This window comes from Stenella coeruleoalba (genome assembly GCF_951394435.1).
Source record: "Stenella coeruleoalba genome assembly, chromosome: 15".
NCBI classification, from domain to species: Eukaryota; Metazoa; Chordata; class Mammalia; order Artiodactyla; family Delphinidae; genus Stenella; species Stenella coeruleoalba.
The window spans coordinates 15,136,512-15,160,493 of record NC_137161.1 but is presented as its reverse complement, the minus strand read 5'-3'; the positions used below and the strand labels follow the sequence as shown (position 1 = coordinate 15,160,493).

Here is a 23,982-nt window from a genome sequence, read left to right as displayed (position 1 = left end):
TCCGCTGGGGGATGGAGGGGCGCAGACTTGCCCAGACCCCCAGGGTACCCGTGGAGCCCCCTCCCTTCCTGCAGCCTGCATAAGGAGCCATCTGTTCTCAGCTGAATAAACAAGCGGGGGGAAGCAGCTCCCGGTCCCCTGCCCCCCGGCCCGACCCCCGCACAATGCGCCTTTCTCCGAGGAGACGCCGCCCGGGCGCCGCCGGAGCGCGCTCCGTCTGGCCTCCCCTCCGCCTGGCGGCACAGCAAGACACGCACACCGACCCCGTGGAAACCAGATTTTTTTGTTCTTCTTTTTTTTTTTTTGGTAAGAAAAAGAAAACAAAAAAAGAAATCCTACAAAGAACTGAGCGCAGCACGCGTCCCCCACATCCCCTCCCACGATCCCCCGCAGTCCGGCTTCTGGTCCAGGCGAGGCCAGCTCGAGCGCAGCGCTGGAAGCCCGCCAGCGCCTCCCCCCCGACAGCCCAAGCCTGGGGGACCCAGCTTCTGCCCGGCCCCAGCGCCCGGAAGGCGCACGAGGGGGCCCAGTCCGCGGGGCCGCCCCCCTTGCCCGGGTCCGGGCCACCCGCGGCCCTCACTTCTGGGTGGCCAGTTGGTTCTCCACATCCTCCAGGCGCGCCGTCAGCTGGGCCAGTGAGCGGTTAAGGAAGCCACCGGGGCTCGCGGGGGTCCCTTCTCCCCTCCAGTCCGCGCCCCTGGACCCAAAGGATATGATTCTGCGACAGACTCTCGAGCGCCCCCAGCGTGCGGCCCTGGAACTCCACAAGACTTTCGCACTCGCAGGGGCTCCGAAGCTCTGTCCCCGCGCTGATGCCCTCCTCTGGCAGCCGGGCACAGAGAGTGGGGGAGTGAGAAGCTGGAGGAGGACCAACCAGCCCTGGCTGAGGCTCTCCGATATCCCTCCACCCGGCCTACGGCTGAGTGTTCGGGTTTGGGATTTGGACAGACCTGGGATGAGTACCAGCTAGGTAGCTGTGAGATATTGGAAAACCCCCTCAACCTTTCTAAGCCTTAGTTTCCTTACCTGTAAAAATGGATACAATGAGAACACCTTTTCGTCCGGCGGTGCTCAGGATTCAGTGATTTTCGTGTGTGTACACATCTTAGAAGGTTTCTCAAACCTTGATGCTCATTGGAATCACCAGATCTTGTTAAAATATAGATTCTTGTTCTTAACAGGGAAGGGGCTGAGACACTGCATTTCTAATAAACTCCCAAGTGATGCTGCTGCTGGTCTGTGGACCACACTTTGAGTAGCAAGAGTCCACAGCAGCACTGTCCAAATGAAACTTTATGTAGTGAAGGAAATGGTCTGTATCTGCCTTGTCCAGTGCGGTAGCCACAAGACACAGGTGGTTATTCAACTTGAAATGTGGCTAGTGCACCTGAGGAACTAAATTATTTAATTTAATGTAATTTAATTTAAATGGGTGTATGTAGCTAGTGGCTACCTTATTGGAGCGTGCAGATCTAGAGCATTTCCTGATGCAAGGAAACACTTTATAGGGTATTTCAACTAGGCCAATGGTTCTCCAAGTGTGGTCCCTGAACCGGCAGCATCAGCAACGCCTAGGAAGTTATTAGCAATGCAAATGATCAGATTCCACCCCAGACCTATTGAGTCAGAAACTCTGGGGTTGGAGCCAACAATCTGTGTTTTAACAAACCTTCCAGGTGAGTCTGAGGCACACTAATGTTTAAGAACCACTGATCCAGGGGACTTCCCTGGTGGTCCAGTGGTTAAGAATCCCCCTTCCAATGCAGGGGACATGGGGTTAGATCCCTGGTGGGGGAACTAAGATCCCACATGTCGCAGGGCAGGGGGGGAATAAGCCCGTGTGCCACAACTACAGAGCCTGTGCGCTGCAACATAAGATCCCATGAGCCCCACGCAGCCAAAAATAAAAAATAAAATAAATAAATATTTTTTTAAAAGACCCACTGATCCAAGTCTATTTCCTCATACATTTCAACATCTCTGAAATCCAATTGGTTGCCTTACAATTAAATTTGGCATCCTTTTTTTCTTAGCAGTATAGAAAATAATGAATCTTACAAGGGATGGTATCTTAGATTCACTGAATTCTGTAAACGTGTGCCATTTTTAATATTACAGTACAATGCCTGGCACTTGGCCTTCAATACAGAGTTGCTGTTATGATTTAAAAGTTATATCTTAGTCTGTATGTCATGTTTATCAATGGTATTGATAACAGGTCCAGAAAGGCTCCTAACTTTGCAGATGGGGAAATCAAGGAAATAAATATATATTAAATATATATACTTAATACACATCTTTGTGTACCTGAAACACACCCAGTCCTGCCGCTTTGCCAGGTCTGTAAAGTTGAATCCCAACAAGGTAAAGGGCTTATGATGTGGCTCCCCTCACCAATGCTGAGTTGGGCGTGCCTTTGAAAAAATTCCCCCCAAATTATTCTGAACGCCCACTAATTTGGGGAACAGGTAGTTTAGTCCTGTGCTTCTTACACTTTAACGTAATGCTAATCCCCTGAGGGTCTCGTCAAAGTGCAAAACTGTATTCGGTAGGTCTAGAGAGCGCTGGAAATGCTGTAGTTTTAACAAACCACTAGGTGACAGCCCTGCTGCCGGTCCACGGACCACACTTTGAGTAAAGAGGCTCTGTTCAGCGAGCCCATCCCCTGTCTGTCACTCAACGAAGGGGGCGGGAACGAATAGGACCGGGAGATCTCGGAGGGTAGGCAGTGAGAGAAGGGGAGGGGTCCCGAGACGGATGTGCTCACCCGGGCAGATGCTGCCTTTGAGGTTCTCCAGCAGGTGCGTCATGGTGCTGAAGTCGGGGGAGTAGGACACGTGCAGCTCCGCTGGCTCCGAGGCGATCTCTCGCAGCTCCTCCTCCACCGCCTTGCCTACGCCCACGGCGTACATGACGATGCCTGCAGCGTCGAGGGACTCAAGGGGGCACCCTAGGTCTCGGGAAAGCCGCCTCCCCGCATCCAACCCAACCTCAGGCCAGCGCGGCCCGCGCCAAGCCCACCTTCCTCCTTGGCGCGCGCCGCCCACACTGAGACGTCATCCTGGGAGCGGCCGTCGGTGAAGACCAGGCCCACGCGGGGCACGTTGAGCGCCCGGGGCCGCGCGCCCTGCGCCTCTGAAAAGCTGTGCTCCACCATGTGGCGCAGCGCAAGCCCGGTCATGGTGCCGCGCTCCATATACTCCACAGCCAGGACCGCCTGCTTCACCTCGGCCGCCGTGCCGTAGCGGCCCAGTGGGAACTCGGTGCGCACGCGGCTGGAGAACTGCACCAGCCCCACGCGCGTGCCTTCCGGGGACACGTCCAGGAAGTCCACGATCTGGTTCACGAAGCGCTTCACCAGCTCGAAGTTCTGCGGACGCACGCTCTTGGAGCCATCGACGAGCAGAACCAGGTCCACGTGGCCTTCCTGGCACCCTACGCCCACCCGAGCAGAAGAGCTGGGATTAAGGGATCAGATCCTTGGCTGGCAGCAGCCACCTGCTCATTCATTCACTCGCAAACATTTATTATATAACAGATACTATGTGTGAAGTCCTTCCTATGCCAGGCACTGTGCTAACTAATAATAATTATTATTATCATCGGTGGCATCATTATAATCTTTGCCATTTATTAAGCGCTTACCACAAGCCTGCTAAAAGCATCTTTTTAATCATCATCATCACAATAGCTACCATTTATTGATCATCTACTATGTATCAGACAGAATTCTAAACTTTACCACTACTAACAATAATAAATAAAAACAAAAACATTACTATTTGACAGCTTACCATGTACCAGGCACTGGGCTAGGTGCTTTATATATTTTTTCTCAATTCTCCCAATAACCTTGGGTATTATCCCCATTTTCTAAGAATCTGAGATTCTGAAGGATAAAGTCATTTATTTGCTCTGGATTCCACCACTAGTAGTGGCTGAGCCAGGATTTGAAGCCAGGTCTGTCTGACCCCAAAACCCAAGCTCTTAATCACTCTACAAGATTGCCTCCCCTGTTCTGAGACAGGGACCTTGCTAGGCCCTGAAGGAGGTTCGCCAATAAATGAAACATAATCCTGACCCATAGGATATCAGGATAGAGCAGAGCAGTGAGGCATGCCATTTGCTACCATCAAGGAAAGTGCTTGAATAGAGGGGCTTGCAGGGAGCAAGGTAGGGGTAATTCATTCTTCCTGGAGCTAGTGAGGAAGGCTGCATGGAGGTGGTGACATGTGATTTGATCTTCAGGGATGAGTAGGAGTTCTCCAAGGCATGAAGGGACATTCTAGATGTTGGGGGCAATGTGTGTGGAGGCATGGAAGCTGGGAGCCCTGGACACGTTTGGGAATGGGCAGGCCAGTATGGCTCAAATGTTCAAGTTTGTCAGGAGACAGGCTGATGGGGTTGGCTCAAGCTAGATTATAATGACCTAAGGCGGTGGTTTCAAAAATTTGACCACAACCCACAGTAAAAAAAAATAATAATTAATAATAATAATGTAACAATACATCATGATGCACTTATACTCACATATAATTAAAACTAAGTTTCGTGAAACAATACTTACTCTTTCTACATCCATGCAGTAAACTCTATTTTCTCTCTCTCTTTTTAAAAAAATTTCTAGTTTTTAACCCACTAATTTGATTTTGTTATCCACTGTGGTTACACCCAGCATTTGTGTATCCACTGTGGTTACACCCGCCATTTGAAAAACTCAGGGGTAAGGCATTTGATCTTTATTTTGTAAGCACTGGTGAGCCACAGAAGGCTTTCGAGCAGGGGAGAAATGTGATCAAATATGTATTTTTGAAGTTAACCTTGGCAGCAGGGTAGAAGATTGAGGGGAAAGACATGGAGGCAGGGCATGGCACACCCTCCAACTCCACCACCACCAGCGCACACACACACACACACTCATACCACATTCTTGGGCCACAGCAAGGACAGGACAGAGTCAAGGATACTCAGAATGTGGGCAGTGGGTCAGAGGCAGACAGAACCCCCTCCCACCCATAACTCACGGCTGCAGCTCTTGCCATCTGCCTGGAGCTGCCACCGCTCAGGGCATAGGCAGCGGTAGGAGAAGCCCTCACTCACGCACTGGAACTCGCATCCATGGTCTACGCCATTGCAAAGGTCCTGGGCTTAAAGGAGAGACAAGACAGAACGAGTCAGGGTGGACTCCACCAGCTAAGATCCCTCGTCGCTCTGCACAAATGCAGGAGACCCCTCCTCACCCTGACAGCTCCTGCCGTCGGGCAGCAAGTTGTAGCCCCCTCTGCAGCGGCACCGTGGCCCACCAAAGGTGCTAACACACTCATGCTGGCAGCTGTGGTTCCCAAAGCTGCAGTGGTCAATGGCTGGTGGGAAGGAAGAGACAGCAAGATGTCACTTCTGCCTGGAGCCATCAGAGACCTTGGTCCAGGTGCTAATCGGGGGGTTCGCTCACCCCTGCAGCTCCTCTGGTCCTGCTGGAGTACAAAGCCAGCTCGGCAGCGACAGAAATAGAAGCCCGGGGAGCTGACGCAGTGATGCTCACAGCCATGGGTCCCTTCAGTGCACAGGTCGAGGGCTGAGGAAGAGGTGAGGTCAGGCTATGCCCTGGGGCTGCCCTTGTCAGCCCTTACAGCACAACCACCTGGGGAGCTTTTTAAAAATACCTATGCCTGGACCCCAACCACCCAAAATCCTGACTTAATAAGTCTGGCGTGGTACCCAGGCTTCTGTAATTCCTCCAAGCAAAGGCCCCCTTCCTACTGAGCCAAGAGGCCCTCCCAATTCAAGCTCCAGATGTATCCCAGTGGGCCCATGACTGAGCCAGGCATAAGAATGGGAATCCACAGTTGTAGAAGACAGGACCCCTGCCCTCAAAATGTTCACTAACTCACAGAGGAGGACCAGAGTTAGTGAGGCTCTGCCACTTTACCCGTCTGAGCCTCTATTTCCCCATCTGCAAAATGGGGATATAATGGAAGAGAACAGTTGTTATTTACAACTGCCTTCTGAGGAGGGTGAACTATTGCCGCGCTGAGTATCTTCATGGTTTCGATGTGCAAATATGGCCTAGAGCTGAGCTGGGGAATAGGGGCTGGAGAGAGATGAGATGCCCTGCATAAAAGTGTGAGAATGTGGGGTTCCTAGAAAAGAGATGGGGAGTGGAGAGAGGAAAAAAAGGACAAGAGAGATGGTGTGGAGATGATTTACTGTGGGTTGAGTTTGCCAATGGAAAATCCCCTATAGAGGGGTGACTGAGGACTTTCGGGATCAAGGGTGCCTAATATTCAATTATAAATAATGGGTGTTTCTTTTTCTGTGTGTATGTTTGACTTCACTTAGATGTAAGTCACACCTCTGTCCACTCCCCATCTTTAGTAAAATAGACGTATGCGCGACTTAACATATACACGCCCTTGTGTGCACAAGTGTGTCAACCAAGGAAGAGGCTGAGTTACATCCACAGGACGAGAACAGCATGTGTGGACTGAGAAACTGAGCGAGGACCCATAAATTGAATTCAGCAGAAGCTCAGAGCTGGAGGTGACCACAGAATGTAAGCACTTGGGGAATTCCCGGAGATCTTGGGAAGGGTTTTGAATGTTCACAGGTCATCAAATGGGGCTTCACGCCAGCCTTTTCTAAGCCCCAGAAACAAGAAGACCCCAGCTGACATCTGGGTTATTGGAAACACAGGACCTCTTTTTCCAGAATGTGGTGAGCTTGAGAGATGATGCATGTAACGCTCCTAGCTTAATGTCTGATGCTAACCTGGCACACAGTAAATGACAGCTGCCGTTATGATCAAAGGATTGGACATACATACAAAGGGGGAAAAATCCTAACTGTATAAGCAAGGCATTGTGTGTCATAGCTTTTCAGAAAGCAAACATGAAGAACCAGGCCTTGAGAGATCTGCAGCTGCAAAGAGGAGTGGCAAGAGCAGCCCAGGTGAGCAGCCCGGAAAGAACTGAGATGCAGAAGCAGGAATGAGCAGCGTATATGGGGGTGGGGAATGTAGGAGATGTATGGAGACCCCAATTCTGTCAAGTAACAGAAACAGTAAGGATATGCCTGTGAAATTACACAAGTTTGGGAGCTGTTTTGAAGCCAGGTAGGAGATGAGCCTGAAAGAGGGGGGAGACAAGGCTATAGAAAATACACTTAACTGTATTAACTGTATGACCTCTGTGAGGTCAAGATTTCTAGCCCTGGTCCCACCAAGGATTTACATGACCCCAAGCGACACCTTCCCTTTCCTAGACTTGTAAAGTGAGGGAGCTGGACTTTGACCTCCAAAGGCCCTTCCAGACTCATTGTACTGATGCTAGGCCAATGGGGAGCCACAGAAGGCTCAGGAGCAGTGAGACTGGAGGGTGGGGGTAGCTCTCACCCAAACAGCTCTTGTCATCTGCTGCTAGCCGGTAGCCGGGGTTGCAGGCACAGTGGAACGTGCCGGGGGAGCTGACACATTGGTGCTGGCAGCCGTGTCCCCCCTCAGCACACAGGTCCTTTCCTGAGGACATACAAGAGTAGAATCAGCAGGGGACAGATGGGGAGAACCCTCCAACAAGAGAGAGCTGAATGAGGTCAGAGCAGACCCCATGCTCAAGGATGTCTTTAGATGGAATATGACTTGGTTGAGAGGGGCCAATACAGGTGGGAGGTCTTAGGGAAAGTATAGGTCCTCAGTGGCCCCTGTGAATAGGCTCGGAAGACAGGAGCACGGGGCCAGAGCTGTCAGTGGGATAAGGGAAGACTATACGGTGTAAAGTAGAGGAAGAAGAGAGATGCTAAATCAAGGTAAGCGGCATAACTCAAGGTGTGACGAGAACAGATCTTGCAGCATTGTGGGAGGGGCTAAAACGAGAGGGGGAGGGGTCATCCCCAAGTGGGCGGGGCTTGACGCCCGAGTGGGCGATGGCTCTCAGCCTTGAGGGGTGGTGCTTCTTGTGTAGAGAGGCGGTTTTGGAGTTAGACATTAAGCCTGTGGTAAACCACAACAGCTCATCAAGGTACGCGGGCACGCTAAACGTTGCTCCTTGTGGGCGAAGCCTTGAGCAAAAATGGGCAGAGCTGGAATTCCACACAACCCGCGGTAAGCCAGGGCAACTCCACGGCCTGTTGGGAGGGGCTAAAGATGGCGTGGGCGGGGCCAGCCGGGAGGGGGATAGGATTCACTGTGGTGGGAATGAGAATCGGAGCGGTTGGAGAGTTCGAGTCTCGCTCCAGCGCTCCCCTCACTCACGACACAGCCGGCGCTGGAACTGAAGGCCAAATTCCTGGATACGGTCGAAGGACTCGACGAGGAAGACGTGCTCGTCCAGCGGGGGGGACGCCATGGCGCGCAGGGAGGCCACGTCAGCGCGCTGAACCCCCACGGCGTAGATCTCGATGCCGCGGGCGCGCGCCTGCGCCGCCACTTCGGCCACACGATCCTGGGGCCGCCCGTCGGTCACGATTACAGCGACGCGCGGCACGCGCGCCTCCGGCGGGCGCGCGCCCTCGGCCACACTGAAGGCCACGTTCATGGCGTACTGGATTGCCAGCCCGGTCATGGTGCCCTGCGCCAGTGGCACTAGAGTGCGGATGGCGCGCTCCATATCCTCGCGGCGTGAGAAGGTTCCGAGCGGGAAGACGCTCTGCACTTGACTCGAATACTGGATCACGCCGACGCGCGTGGCGTTGGGCCCCACGTCCAAGCTGCGGAGGAGGCTCACCAGGAACTGCCGCATCGTCTGGAACTCGAAGGGGCGCACACTGCGCGAGCTGTCAATCACGAACACCAAATCCAGGGGCCCAGTACGGCACCTGGGACCTGCGAGGAGATCGGGGAGGACTTTCCTAGGTTAGCCAAGCCTCACGTCCCGGGAGAACCCCACAGAAACCCAGGGCGGAATGGTGCTCTCACGGTGTAACAGCGCCCAGCACAGTCTTAACCTAGCAAATGCAGGTTAGCTCCATCCACTCACGCAGCATTTGAGGAGGGCCTGGACTGGGAGACTGCACCAAATCTCTATCCTACAGCTCTGAGGGCTATACTGAGGAGGTGTTATCCACTTGCAAGGAGGGCGAGGGGACGTCGCAAACTCAAATGCCTACAGGAGTTAGGCAGGCAATATAAATAAATATAAATAAATGAGTGAATGTGATGGGTTAGGACGGAGGACCCAGAGAGCCTCTATAGCTCATAAAGTGGGCAGCTCCAGACAAATGTTGCCTTGCAGCCGTGAGATCTGCCAACCCCATGTTGGCAGATCTTGGGTCTTTTCAAGAGAAGCCCAAAATTAGGGTTTTTATGTGAAATCTCCTGATTTTTTCCAATTAACTTAAAAAAATTAAACACCAACTGGACAGTTCTGCATGAGCCCACCTTGGGTACCTCCAAGCCACATCCTGCAGATGGGAAAGCTGAGGCCCAGAGAGTTGAAGCTGTGAACTCGAACCCAAGCGCTATGGTTCCAAAGCTCTTGTTTTGCTCTCCCCAGCAGGCAGTTGGCTGCAGATGGAGAACCTGCTTTTGCTCCCCTCCCCCTGCTTCTGAGGGCTGGGTTCTGGCTCACCTGCGAACTGGAGCTGGGTTTCCCAGGGCTGGAGAAGGAGCAGGAACATGGGCAGCTGCGAGCATAGACGCCCCCTCATCGCCCTCGGGGAACAGAGAACAGGGGTATCAGAGCCTGAAGGGAGGAAGGAAAATAGCAAAGCAGTAGAATTTGCAGAGTTCTTATTCTAGGTGATGGGCATTTTGAGGGGGAGGAGGGTCATGGGTTTATTTTACTAATCTCTCTAGTTTTGTGTATGTTGAAATTTTTCGTAATAAAAAAATTTCATCACGGTGAGATTGCTGGAAACACAAGGAATTCTGCTTTGCAGAACTGCAGAATAGTAAATACATAGAAATGAAGAGTGGCCCCCGCTCGCCACAACTGGAGAAAGCCCTCGCGCAGAAATGAAGACCCAACACATACAAAAAAAAAAAAAAAAAAAAGATACAGAATTTAAAAAGGAAAAGCCTTGGACTTCCCTGGTGGTCCAGTGGGTAAGACTCCGCGCTCCCAATTCAGGGGGCCTGGGTCTGATCCCTTGTCAGGGAACTAGATCCTGAATGCCACAACTAAGACCCGGTACAGCTAAATATATAAATATTAAAAATAAAATAAAATAAAAAGGAAAAGCCTTTCCTTAATGCCAGCCACGATGTTAAACGTTTTTCATGCATCGTGGCATTCATTGAACCCTCTCGACAATTCTATGGGTCTAAGGCTGTTGTTGTTCCCATCGCACAGATGAGGAAACAGGCTCAGAAAACTTCAGCGCTAGTACCCGAAGTCGCGCGGCAAGAAAGTGGCTGCACCAGGATACAATCCTACGCCTGCGGGGTTCCGAGAACCAGCCCGCGTGAACCTTTGCAGAGGGAAACGATTCCCCACCGCACCCCCTCCTCTCTGCATACAAGGCGCCTCTGTGTGACTGTCCTCCCGCCCACCCCCCCAACCCACCCCACAGCCAAACAGGCACCGCCCCATTGCAGGCCTGCATCGCGTTGGTCTAAACCCTCCACGCAGATGAAGTCGCGACTTGGCGCCGCCCCTTCCCGCCAGCTCTCAGGAGAGGCCGCCAGGGGGCGCCTTCGCGCGTCTGGCTGTGTTGGCTAGGTGGCCGTGGGAAGCCCACATCTGCCCAGCAGGTGCCCCTGCCCAAAGCAAATAGGGGGCTGGGAGCCCCAGGGCCTTGGAGATAAGGCCCGGGCAGAATATATCCGGCGTTAGGGCCAAAGAGCAGAAGTGCGCAGGGTTCCGGGGACAGTGGCATTGGACGCGCCCCGGACGCGAGCCGGCCCGGGCCTCGGAGCGCAGCCATGGACCCTGTGGGGGCAGGTGAGCGCTCACTCTCCCGCGGCCCTTGGCGACGCCCCTTGAGAGTCATGAAGGACTCCCATTATACAGATGGGAAAAGTGAGGCCCAAGAAGGTGGCCCGCCGAGCTGCAAAGGAACCTAGGACTCCTGGCTTCCCTTCTCCCTTCTGAGCTGTCTGGCAACCTGGCCCCTAGGCGTCACCTCTTTTCCTTCCATTCGCTCCCTGGGTCCCTACCCCACCCCCACCCCCGCACCCCCTGCTGAAGCTGTGTTAGCCATTTTTCTGTTTCTGTTTCTTGGCAGAGGGGGCCAGCTGACCCTAATCCAACCGCAGCCCCGCCCCCTCCCCAATTCCGTGAATGGTCCTATTCTGAGCAAGGTCGGGTGCCTGGAGGGAGCGACAGGCGCCCTTCCCGTCCTGGATCCTCACCGTCTTCGCCTTTCAGGCCTGGTAGAGGAACAAAAATCCCTCTGGCAGGACCCATCGTGGGAGGGTGACTAAGCCAGATGTGCCAGCTGGAGGTGGGAGGGTGTGGAATGCCTTCTCCAGCTTGGGCCACAGTCAAGGCAGGCGAGCACCCTTGCGGAGTATGAGGGTAAAGGCACAGGGGCCTTCGCTGCCTCCCATCCGTTCCTACCTGCAGAAGCCTCTGAGCCCCCAAACCTTGATTAAGTTTCCCCTTATCTTGCTCTTGGCCTGAGCCAACATCTCGCCTGGCGCCCCACCTCCACCCAATCCTAGAAAGTCGAAATAGTCCTTGCCTCAAAGTTCATCACCTTTCCAACCCCTCATTCTACAGAGGAAGAAAGCAGGACCAGAGAGGGTAATGTCTTGCCCGGGTCACACAGCAACGTGGCAAGGTGACAAAGCTGACACTAGAACCCAGAGCGCCTCTGAGGCGGTTAATCATAGCTTTAAGAAGAAATGCCCTTAGGGTGGGGAAAGTGGACTCTTGAGGGAGGAGAGGTCTGCGAATAATTCCTCAAGGGTTGGCTGAAGAATAAACACTTTGAGGACGTTCCGGGGAGCGGCGGGGGGGGGGGGGAGCCGGGGGGGGAGGTTCCTGGAGGGAGGAGGTCAGGGAAAAAGTCCCCCCCTCTCCATTTTGGCGGCCGTGCTGGTGGGGCCTCAATTTGGAAAGGACCCGACATAGGTGGGGAAGGGCACAGCAGGTCGGACGGGGGCATCGTAGGCGGTGCAGCCGCGCTTAAATATGGTCGCCTGGTCTGGCTGGATGCCTGCTCCCCGCAGACCCCTCAGCGCACCCAGGCCCTCTGACTCACCTAAGCCTGCCGGACAGCTCGGAGGCGCGGCCGCAGAGCGGAGCCGACGGGCGGAGCCTCCCGGACAGTTGGACCAGGTAACGGCGCAGGAAGCGTGCCCGAGGTGCGGACGGCCAGGCAGCTGGAGCGAGCGGAGGCGGCGGCCGCATTTAACCCGGGGGCTGGCGGGTGGGGAGGGGGAACGCGGGCCGCGACCCCTCCCACTGGTAGGGAGCGACTCCCCTTCCTCCAAGGGCTGGGGCGGGGCCAGCGCGGCGCCCCCTGCTCCCGCCACCCCTGGAGCCGCAGACGCCAGCTGCGGGGCCGGAATCGGGCTACGGTTGGAGGCTGGGCGGCTACGCTCTCCGCAGCTGGAATGCGTTGGAAGCCTCCGAGGCCCTTCCCCGGGGAGAGCCCCAAGGGGCGGAGCGGGGCCTGGCTCGGCCGCCGGCTGCTTGGCTCCGCTTCCGAGGGCGCGGCCCGGCTCTTATCCCCCGCCGTCCCCTCCAGGGGTGGGGAGAGGTCCCGCACTCTGATCCTGCGAAGAGGGTAGCCTCAGGGTTCATTGCTCTTCCCAGGCCCCACCTGGTAGTCCCTCAAATTCCGCCATCACCGACGCCTTTCCACGGTCTCTGCAATTACTTAGGTCTTGGGCCCATCACCCTCACCCATCAAAACTCCCAGGCGAAGACGCCACCAGGCCCCTAGGCTCTAACTGGCCCACTCCACAGGGCCGATGGAGGCCCTGTAATCAGGAGAAGGAAAGCTAAGACAGCAACAGGCACCTTCTCTTGGGAGAAAGGGGGCTGAGAGTGTTGCTTTAACCTGGAAAAGACGAAAATATTCCCCCAGGATCCTGGGCACAGAGTTTGGGGGCCCATCCATTTTCCCAGGCATCTGCAGGTACGCGAGAGAGCACTCTGGTCCAGGGGTCCAGCAAAAGCTCCCCCCCCATCAAGACTGCACCAGGGTGGGTCCCCCCAGGGTGCAGGGAAGCCAGGCGCCCTCACAAACTCTGCCTCCATCACAAGACCGGCACAAGCGGGGCCTCTGTGGCTCTGGGGCCTCTCCCCAGTGCTCCAGGCTGCAATGGGAGTGGAGCCAGACTTGCAGAATGGCGCCTGGGTGGTCCCGGGTGGGCTCCAGGCAGACCTCAGTGAGCACCACGCAACCCAAATATTTAGCCCACAGCTTGCACCCAAGTCCCCTCCCTTGCCTAAGGCTTCTTCTCTTTGACCCCGAGGGGGCAGACCTAGAACAGTCCCTTCCTCCCATTCATTGCATTCCACCTGCCCCCTTCGGGCGCGCTATGCCACCTCGCCCCTTGACGCTCCCTGCTGTGGGCGGCCGGTCTGTCCCCACTCCCAGGTCATCCCCAGAGCCCGCCGCGGTCCTGAGGGAAGGTGTGCGCCAGTGCCTACAGCAACAGTGCGAGCAGACGGTGCGGATCCTGCACGCCAAGGTGGCCCAGAAATCATATGGAAATGAGAAGCGGTAGGTCCCTCAGTGGCCCTCCAAGGTCCCTGCAACCCGACCTTCTGCCCTGTGTGCCCCTCCCTTTTTAGTGTCTTTTAGAACCTGGAGAGGACTCAGGGCTCAGCTATTGGCCAATCAGGGGCCTTTTCCTTCAGCCACCATCAGCCCTGACTTCGGTTTATAGCAGAACCTCCCTGTGAATCTCTAGTCCCCATTCACTCCCTCATTCACCCATTCATTCATTCTTTCATTCCACAACTACCTACTGAGTGCTTATCATGTGTCAGGCTCTCTGGCACTGCTGGGCACCAGGCATACAGTTGAACAAGACAGCTATGGTCCCTGCACTCCTGGCATCTTCACTGTCGTGTGGGAGAGACAGACAATAAACTCCTCACAAATCAGTAAACAAGAGGCTTCCAGATTGTGGTGAGAGCTAGAAGGGAAATAGAACCAGGAAAGGTGATAGAAACTGAGGAGCGGGGATGTACTTTAGCTAGCAAGGTCAAGGTGGTAGAAAGACCCTTTAAGGAGGTGACATCTGAACTAAGACTTGAATGTGAAAATGGAGCCAGACATGAGAAGATCACAGGGAAGCGTGTTCCAATTAGAAGGAACAGAAAACACAAAGACCTTGACACAGTACTAGCTTGGCCTGTTCCAGGACAAAAGAAGTCAGAGTGGCTGGGATTAGAGAAAGAGGTGGGCATTGCAGGAAGTAAAGTTGGAGAGGCAAGCAGCGGCCAAATCATGTGAGGACTTTGAATTTAAACGGCTGGAGGATTTTAAGAAGATGAGTAACATAGTCTAAAAAAATTTTTTTAAAAACACATTCTGGCTGCTGTGTGAAAAACAGGTTGAAGCGGGTAGGAGTGGAAGCAGAGAGGCCAGTTGGAAGGCTGATGCAGAGGTCCAGGCAAAAAGCTATGGCAGTAGGGACTAAGGTGGAGGTGGTGAGAAGTCAGTGGATTCTGGATATGTTTTAAAGGGAGTGGATAGGACTTACGGATGGATTGAATGAGGAATGTGAAAGAAAGATTCGGGTGTTCATGGGGTTCACAGTCATGGAGAAGCCTGGGGAGAGCGGTGAGAAAGATGTGTGTGTGGGGGGAATCAAGGATTCTGTCTGGTCTTTGCTACCTTTGAGACGCCTACAGGACAGTCAAGGGGAGATGGATACACGAGTCCAGCGCTTACATGTCTCCGCAGGTTCTTCTGCCCCCCGCCCTGTGTCTACCTCGCAGGTCCCGGATGGAGGGTGAAGCCAGTGCAGGGCCAAGGTGAGGGCGGACTCCAGGGATGCCGGGCGCCACCCTCTGTAAGGGGACCCTCAGTAGGGCTCGGGAGCGGGGCGGTTCTCAGTCGCAGTCTCAACGCGCCCTCTGGCGGCGAGAACTAAGCTTGCCTGACACTTGAGTCCCTCCAGAGCCCGCTCGCGTCCCTTTCCAGCCCACCAGGCAGGGGAGACCGGGCCCATCGTCTGCGGTTACATGGGACTGGACGGCGCGTCCGGCAGCGCTGCCGAGACGCAGAAGTTGAATTTCGAAGAGCAGCCGGACTCCAGGGTGAGAGCGCATGGGAAGGGGGTTCGATTCTTGCTCCCATCCTTGCCTCTCTCTTTGGTGCAGGGGGGCTCCTTTACTCCCCTGCAGAAGCCAAAAGATAGGTGAGGATGCCGAGAGACCGGGGTTCTGCCTTGAGGGTGCGCCCAAGAGCTTGGACGTGCAGCTTCATGTCACGTCCGACGGGGCGGACGTCAGATAACTGGGGAAAGTCAGTTCATCCAGGGACTGAGGGCTGGGGTGAGACGACCCATCTCCGCCAACCCTGTAGGAATTCGGTTGCGCCAAGACCCTGTATATCTCGGACGCAGACAAGAGGAAGCACTTCCGGCTGGTGCTGCGGCTAGTGCTCCGAGGGGGGCGGGAGCTGGGCACTTTCCACAGCCGCCTCATCAAGGTCATCTCCAAGCCCTCGCAGAAGAAGCAGTCGCTGAAAAACACCGATCGTGAGCGGGGTGGAGCCTGGCCGCTGGGCGGGGCGGGGAGGTGCCCCTGGTCTGGAAGCTGCTAGGTTTGGGAGGGGGGAGGGGGAGATGCCTGGATTGTAGGGTTGGGGTCAGAGTGGGAGAGGTGGAGTTTGAGTCGGAAGGGGGCGGGGTCTGGGTAAGTAGGTGTGTGGCTTAGGTCGGGGAATGGGAAAAGTTGGAGAGGCAAGAGCAGAGGGAAGGGGACAGAGGCCGACTTGAGGTTGGGGGGTCCCCAAAATGGTCGGCAGGTGCTGAGCCAGAGACAGATTAAAAGTGATAATGAGGGCTTCCCTGGTGGCGCAGTGGTTGAGAGTCCGCCTGCCGATGCAGGGGACGCGGGTTCGTGCCCCGGTCCGGGAAGATCCCACATGCCGCGGAGCGGCTGGGCCCGTGAGCCATGGCCGCTGTGCTCCGCAAGGGGAGAGGCCGCAACAGTGAGAGGCCCGCGTACTGCAAAAAAAAAAAAAATAAAGTGATGATGAAAGGGCAGGGGAAATTCAGTTAAAAATATTTATCCAGTGCCTGATGTATATGCAAGTATCTGTTCTGGAGGAACGGACAGCCTAGCAGAGGAGAGAGACACACACAGCTGATCAAAGAGACAGTTTGAGATAAGTACTGCCCTGGATGCCAAGTGACAAATCCCAGGGATGATGGCTTTGAAAATACGAGGAAACAAAGCCTGAATGACAATGACAACATCACTGCTACCCTCGCTGGAAGATGGAAGGGAGAAGTAGGGGACGGGGGACTTTCTTGGCAGGTATATACATACATCACCCTGTTTGATGCTCATCCTTGTAAGGTGAGTCATCGATGAGGAAAATGAGGTTTGGAACGTTCATGCATTCATTTAAGAAATATCTGGGCCTAGGACTTCCCTGACGGTCCAGTGGTTAAAACTCAGCGCTTCCACTGCAGGGCACGCGGGTACAATCCCTGGTCAGGGAACTAAGATCCCACATGCCATGCAGCGTGGCCAGAAAAGAAAGGAAGAAAGAAAGAAAGAGAGAGAGAGAGAGGGAGGGAGGGAGGAAGGAAGGAAGGAGGAAAAGAAATATTTGGGCCTGTCACCTTCAGGTGACTTGCCTAAGTTTTCCCAGCTAGAAAATGGCCCACCCAGGGTTTGAACTTGAGTCAATGTGACTGTGAAGCCCAGCTCCCACCCCTACACCTTACTGTCTGTTAAAAACCTTGAAGAATGTCTCAGATCCAGGCAGTGCTCTGGCTGGCCCTTGGTGTCAGGAAAGGGCCAGGCAGGGGTAAAGTGGTGTAGTGTGATGGTTTCGAGTGCAGATTCTGGGGCCAGGCGGCCTGGGTTTCGATCCTGGCTCTGCCACTGGCTAGCTGTGTGATCTAGAGGGAGTTGTTCTCTTGAGTAGAGATAATATTATCTACCTCCGAGGGTTGTTAAGAGAAGCAAAAGAGCTAACACATTTTAAGCATTTAAAACAGTACCTGAAACACAATAAGCATCAGCTATCATCATTATGCAATGGATAGGAACTTGGGTTAAGTATACATTGCACACCAACAGTATGCCTAGCGCTGTGAGGGGAGAGAGGGCGATGACCCAGTGCTTTCTCCCCAGGTGGTCAAAATCCAATTAGAAAACAAAGTGGCTGCTCTGAGCCCGTGTTAAAAGGCTGGAAGAGATCAATGTCAAGCCCTAGAAATGTACTGCTGTTTCACACCACGCAGCCTTTGCTTACGCAGCCCCCTGAGCAACTCCTACCTACTTCATGCTTCCCAGCTGAGAGTATAACCTCCTCCAGGAAGCCCTCCTTAACCCAGCCAGCCCTCACTATATCATATGGAAATTTTATATTTATTCTCTGTCTCCCCTCTGAGACTGTGAACTCCTCTAGAGCAAAACTGGGTCTAATTCACCCTTTGGCACCCAGTACCCAGCACAGTGCCAGCCACCAAGTAGGCACTTAGTAACTACTTGATAAAATTCTGTTTATTGAACTGAAGGATGCCCAGGCAGCAAAAAGAACCAGACAAAGGTACAGAAGCAGGACTACAGCAGGTGCTAGATAAATAGCGGTGACATATGAATGCCCAGTGTGTCTGGGAATTTGAGCCAGACTGGCTCAGGGGACAGAGGATGGGAACTTACCTGGCAAGTCCAAGGGACCAAGCCAGGCAGGGGCACTGATTCCACCTCCCCTCACAGTGTGCATATCCTCGGGCTCAAAGGTCTCCCTCTTCAACCGCCTGCGCTCCCAGACGGTCTCCACGCGCTACCTCTCTGTGGAGAATGGGGACTTCGTGGCCAGTGCGCGCCAGTGGGCTGCCTTCACTCTCCACCTGGGTAATCCCACCAGCAGGCCTGGGGCTGGGCACTTCACATGCATTCCCTTTTTAAATCTTCACAACTCCTCAAGGAAAGTAAAATTTGCCCCATGGAACAGAGGCTCAGAAACACAAAAAGACTTGCCAAAGGTCCCAATGAGTTGGTGACTGATCCAAGCTATTCAGACTCCAGTGTCCAGCCCCTTCCCTCAACTCAGCCCCCACCCCAGGGGGCAGACATTCGCAAGGATGGCCACAAATGACATCTCCAGGCTGAGAATCTTCAGCCTTAGCTGCCTTCCTGTGTGCCAACCTTGCCCATAAGACCCATGTGCAATGTGAGGTGGAGCTAGAGGCAAGAAGGGTGGGATTTGGGGCAGAAGCTTGGAACCCCTGAAACCCTCCTTCCTTCCCTCCTTCTTTTTACTCCCAGCTGATGAACACTGTTCCCAGGGAGACTTCCCGCCTCGAGAGGGCTATGTCCACTACGGCTCCCTGGTGCAGCTGATCTGCACGGTCACGGGCATCACACTACCTCCAATGGTATGGGAAGGAAGGGCACAGCTGGAGGGGTCCCCCCAGATCCACACAGAGGGTGTGACCCACAAGTGCAGCGCTGGAGAGTGAGAGCCCAAAGCATGATGACACCTATCCTCACTTGGGATACTCAGTGCTTTGTGGGGCTGGGTGGAGGTCGAGCGCTGGCGTGGGGGGAATATGCCAGTGTCCTGCCTGGCTACCGAAGAAAGAGAGAAGGGAAGCCTGTGGGCACCCAGGCAACTTGCTGCCACGCTTCCTCCCACCCTTTTGCTGTAGATCATCCGCAAAGTAGCTAAACAGTGTGCACTCCTCGACGTGGATGAGCCCATCTCCCAGCTGCACAAGTGTGCATTCCAGTTCCCAGGTGGTCCTCCAGGAGGAGGTGGCACCTACTTATGTCTCGCCACAGAGAAGGTGGTGCAGTTTCAGGTGAGAAGCAGAGAATATCAGCACCAAGGCGTCCCAGAAAGTCAGAATGCTGAGAACGTAGAACGTAAGGTCACCATCAGCATCATGGCTGCTACTTACTGAGCAATACTGCCTCCCGTGGAACGTTAGAATCGTAGACTATCGGGACAGAATCAGAGAATGTAGACAAAATAGTGATAATGGTGTTGAGCAATACTCCTTCCCAAAGGATATTAAAGTCATAGAATGTTGTGATATAAAATTGTAGAATGTAAATTAAAATAATAATAAGTAATAGTATTGAGTATTATTGAGCAAAGACAATTAGAATCGTAGAATGTTAAGACAGAATTGTGGAAAATTACTATTATTATCATAGTAATAATATATTACTATAAATATAAATAAACTATTATATTATCATAAGAGAGAAAACCATAACATGTAGAAAATAACATTATTATTCAGCAATAATCCCTCCCAAAGAATTTTTAAATTTTGGAATGTTAGGGCACAGAATTGCACAATGTTTAAAAACATGGAATTCTAGAATTCTAAGAAAATACACCTTTAGAAACCAGCTAGTCCAGCGAGCTGATTTAACTCTAAAGAGAGAACTTAAGGGTTTTGTCCAAGCTCACAGGGCAGGTAAACCGCAGAGCCGAGGACCAGAACGCTAGGAACGCGGAAGCCTCTGCACTGCGCTGGATGGACGCGCTGACAGCCACCATCCGCGGCTTCTGCCCCATGCCCTCGGATCTCCCCCCAGGCCTCCCCCTGCCCCAAGGAGGCGAACAAGGCGGTGCTCAATGACAGCTCTTGCTGGACCATCATCGGCACCGAGTCAGTGGAATTCTCCTTCAGCACCAGCCTGGCGTGTACCCGGGAGCCTGTCACTCCGGTGCCCCTCATCAGCACCCTGGAGGTGAATCGCGCGCTGGGGGACGCTGGCGGGCGTGGATACCGACTGCGCTGGAGGGTGGGAGTGCAGGTGAGGGAGGGCTGCGGGCTCTCGGCCACCGCTTCTCCCACACCCCCTGGTCTCACCCTCCCCCAGCTGAGTGGCGGGGGCGATGTGGCAACACTGGAGCTCCACGGTGAAAACCTCCACGCGGGGCTCAAGGTTTGGTTCGGGGAAGTGGAGGCCGAAACCATGTACAGGTATGAGGAGGGGGGACTCCCATGGGTCCCAGGGAACGAAGCAGGTTAGGGGTGGGGGGATGCATGTCATCACTCTCACTGCAGCCCTGACCTCGATGCCCCGCCCCCAGGAGCCCGCGGTCCCTCGTGTGCGTGGTACCAGACATAGCCGCCTTCGGCAGCGACTGGCGCTGGCTGCGCGCACCCATCACAGTGCCCGTGAGCCTCGTGCGTGCCGACGGCCTCTTCTACCCCAGCGCCTTCTCCTTCACCTACACCCCGGAGTACAGCGTGCGGTCCGGGCCTCCGGGTGCCTCTGCGCCCGCCGCCGACGCCGATGCGCTCCTGGAGAGCATCCACCACGAGTTTACACGCACCAACTTCCACCTCTTCATCCAGACGTAGCAGGCGCGGGCTGGACGCGGGGCCTGATCCCCGGCCGGTTTCCTGGGTCCTGGGCCCTGCCCTCTGCCCCTGTGCTGCGGAATTGAAGGCTGCAGCCCGAGCAGCAGAAGCCTCTCGCCCTAGAAACCCGTCCCTGTGGGTCTAACACGGGTCACCCACTCATCCTTTTCCAGCTAGGAAGACACGACCTGAGTGACGCTCCCTTTGTGTCCAGTCAGGAGTGTGGCTTTCCCTGTCTTTGTTTCTGGTTCACTCTCTAAATCAATCACACACTCTCCGTCCCTCAGTAACTTTGTAAATCTCTCTTATTTGTGCATCCCTATCCCTCCATCTTTGTCTTTCTCCATCTCTCTATGTGTCTTGCATACAGTTCCACACACTCTGAAAAGTGCGTGAAATTCCAAGCCTAGAGCATTTCCCCTCCCGGCAGCTGTGTTTCCCCTAGAAGAGGAAATCCATAGTTTCACACATCCGGGCAAGGGGCAATGGACTCCTGAGGCGTGGCCTGCTTGCCCTGATGTACCAGGTCTTACGTGGAACACTGGATCCCACTCAGAGCACTGAGTCCCTTCTGGAGCATGGGGCCCCCGCCCTGGAGTACTGGGTTTCAGCCTGCAATACAAAGCCCTAACCCTCCTTATTCTTCCTATGGCTGGAGCCAGGCACAGTACCCAGGCGGGCTGTTTGGTCTCTGGTCCACAACTTTGGTGGCTGGTTAGGTCCCTGGTGTGGTGGTCAGGTCTTGCCATCTAAACTGTCTACCCAGGCATTTCTCTCACAGGCCCAGTAAAATGCAGTCCTGAGGGTCAGAGATTGCTCTGCTGTCCTATCCAAGGCAGAGTCTGATCTGTATGACCCACCTCCACACAGAGGGAGGTGCCTCAGTGTACTTCGCCCCCCGTACACACAGAGGAAAGGACCACACGTGAGATGGAGAAGATAGCTTACATTTGTGACCCTTTCTGGAGGAGGAATGGGGGTTCAGAAGCAGCCAGCATCCCTGAGTCCCTGTCCCTGCCCTGGGGACCACCTGTTGCCTCTGGGGATAAGTTACCCTACTAACTATCCCTCCACCTCAAGCAGAGTGGCACCCCAGGCCCAGGGGCAACCACAGGACACAAAACAAAACTTTCCGAAGACAACTCCAGGCAGAACTCTTGGGATCAACTGGGCGATAAGCCAGCCAAGAAAGTAGCTTCTTTGCTTGGAGCCCAGGGACCAAATCAAAATTCATCCCTGCCCAGCCTTCCCACCCTCTGCCAAGTCCACGCTCTACAGGGAGGGTCCTGGGTCGGGCTTTTGGAACAATGAGGCAGATCTCAGAGGTGCCAGCTACTTGTACCAGCCCCTGGGGGTGCCGAATGGGGAGAACTGGTCTGAAATGTGGGTTGAGAGTTCTCACCCCTCTGGGTCTTCCTTTGAACTCTAAGTTCATTTCCTGTGACACTCTTCCCCTAGAACATGGAAACCCCCGTGAAAAAGAAGCAGCTGACATTTCCCAAGGGGGCGAAATGGGCTTTGCTCTTAGGCTCCCCAAAGTCTTGGCTAAGTTCTGTCCTCTGCCATCAGCAAGCTGAAACCCATAATGATGGGAAAAGAGAAGCTTGTTCAAAGCCTGGCATGGCCCCGAGAGTGGATCCTGGCTGAGGAACACAGAGAGCAAATTGATAGGAAATGTCCTCGACATGAGTGCCTGCCCGAGGAGAGTCTGAGCTCACTGCTCCGGGAAGATGTTGAAGCAGGAAGCCACTTGTAAAGAGGCTAAGAGGAGTTTCGTAGCACATCACATGGGGAGTTAGGGCTCAAGGGCCTTTCCAGCCCTGCCCTCAAGAACTTCCTCTACCACTCCACAAGGCAGGAGTCCTAGAAGCCAAGGACCTAGGTTGACCTGAAAGGCCAGGCCCAGCCATGCAGCTCTGTCTTTTTTTGCACTCCCCTCAGGGCACCCCAGGACCCTTGGTTCCACCTACGCACCCACCTGAAAGTCTGTGGCCTCAGAGCTCCAACCCTGGCCCGTCTTCTGAGTTCCAGCTGCTGGACTGTCCTTGGACGTCTTCCCTGCTGCGAGCCTGAATCCATCTAACATCAAACGCCCCTCTCTCTCTCCTTCCCTTTGGTAGAATAGGTTTCTTCCTCTACTCCACTGCTGCCCTGTTCTCCAAACTCAGCTCACAGAGTAACTTCTTCAAGATTTCCACAAGGCAAGACTGGCTACATAACTTGTAGGACCCAGGGCAAAATGAAAATATATGGCCCCTTGTTCAAAAATTATTAAGAATTTCAAGACAGCGATAGCAGAGCCTGAAATCAAGGCAGGGCCCTGCTAAGCACAGAGCCTTGTGTGACTTTCAAGGTCACAAGCCCACGAAGCTGGCCCTGGCCCCAGGCTTTCCACTCTTTTTCCCATAGAATCCCACTGGGACCATGTACTGCCCACCTTGGATCAAAGAGCTTTATATATGCGTCAATTGTCCCCTCTAGACTGTGACCTTCATATAGAAAGGAGCTCATTCAGGTGTGTCTAAGAGGTGCATTACAACGCCTTGAACAGAGTCGGCGCTTAATAAATACCAAATTGCATGGCATTGCATTGGCAGGTATTTGGATTTTCCAAGTGCAAAGTGAAACCAGCAGATGGCACTGTTCTCCTCTCAAGAATTGAGTTTGTTTTGCTTTGTTTTGTTTTTTTGCGGTACGCGGGCCTCTCACTGTTGTGGCCTCTCCCGTTGCGGAGCGCAGGCTCAGCGGCCATGGCTCACAGGACCAGCCTGTCCGCGGCATGTGGGATCTTCCCAGACCGGGGCACGAACCGGCATCCTCTGCATCGGCAGGCAGACTCTCAACCACTGCGCCACCAGGGAAGCCCAAGAATTGAGTTTTCATTTATAGCTGGAAGAACTGTTGGGGTCCTTAAAGATAATCTTAACTCTTCCATGCTCTCAGGATTAGAACTCCACAGGGTTGAGAGTCATTACTGTGGTCCATATTTCCTCCTCATTTTACACATGGGGAAACTGAGGCTCTGAGAGAGAAAGTCCATGAACCTGAGAGCAGGTTGATGGCAGCACCTGATTTGAATCCTATATTTTTAATGCTAAGTCTGGGGCTCTTGAGATTCTTTTCGTTTTCTACTTAATACTCTTAATTCCCTGCTACGTGTAGGTAGAATGTGTGTTTTACAAGGGGCGGGGGGTGGGGGGATGAGGTAGGGCACATAGTGTACTCTCACTACGAATAAGGTCAAAATCTCCGTTCCAAAATCTCCCAATTTACCAGCTCTCATGCTGCCTGAGACCCCACTGGGAATAAGCTAATCTTCCGGTTTAAGCATTGACCTTTGGGTTTCTCTCTCTGTTCCGTTTCTTTTCAGTTGTTTCCTCAAGTAGAAAGTCATTATATAACCAGTGTGGGTAAAATTCTCATACCCCTCCTCCCTGAGGATGCTGACAGCTGTGGGCACAGACCGTGAAGATGGCAAGGGAGAGAGGAATTAGCTTTAAGGGGAACGAAACCAGTAAGATGATATATACTAAGTTTTGCAACGTCAGCCCTGACCATATTCACCCAAA

At 53.9% G+C, this 23,982-nt stretch overlaps 2 protein-coding genes across 8 annotated transcripts; one reads left to right on the top strand and one right to left on the bottom strand.

Annotated features, from left to right (window-relative positions):
* MATN4 (matrilin 4) lies at positions 1 to 23,258 on the bottom strand. Of its 7 annotated transcripts, XM_079945001.1 has the most exons (12): positions 13,860 to 13,998; positions 12,139 to 12,259; positions 9,561 to 9,674; positions 8,246 to 8,815; positions 7,391 to 7,513; positions 5,453 to 5,575; positions 5,241 to 5,363; positions 5,025 to 5,147; positions 3,022 to 3,435; positions 2,768 to 2,920; positions 716 to 822; positions 1 to 636 (listed from the first exon to the last, which is right to left on the bottom strand). In XM_079945001.1, the coding sequence occupies exons 3-12, from the start codon at positions 9,637 to 9,639 to the stop codon at positions 577 to 579; spliced, it is 1,875 nt and encodes a 624-aa protein (XP_079801127.1). In that variant the 5' UTR covers positions 9,640 to 9,674; positions 12,139 to 12,259; positions 13,860 to 13,998; the 3' UTR covers positions 1 to 576. The 7 variants fall into 7 exon arrangements, with proteins under 7 accessions (XP_079801127.1, XP_079801130.1, XP_079801129.1 ...); XM_079945004.1 differs by lacking the exons at positions 12,139 to 12,259; positions 13,860 to 13,998 and adding an exon at positions 22,392 to 23,258; XM_079945003.1 differs by lacking the exons at positions 12,139 to 12,259; positions 13,860 to 13,998 and adding an exon at positions 14,791 to 15,537.
* On the top strand, positions 13,427 to 20,509 carry RBPJL (recombination signal binding protein for immunoglobulin kappa J region like; the record flags this gene model as incomplete). Its single annotated transcript, XM_079944607.1, has 10 exons — positions 13,427 to 13,611; positions 14,803 to 14,873; positions 15,043 to 15,158; positions 15,427 to 15,601; positions 17,802 to 17,939; positions 18,354 to 18,463; positions 18,737 to 18,889; positions 19,638 to 19,793; positions 19,926 to 20,029; positions 20,140 to 20,509. The coding sequence occupies 10 exons, from the start codon at positions 13,427 to 13,429 to the stop codon at positions 20,411 to 20,413; spliced, it is 1,482 nt and encodes a 493-aa protein (XP_079800733.1). The 3' UTR covers positions 20,414 to 20,509.
* Positions 23,259 to 23,982: the final 724 nt, after the last annotated feature.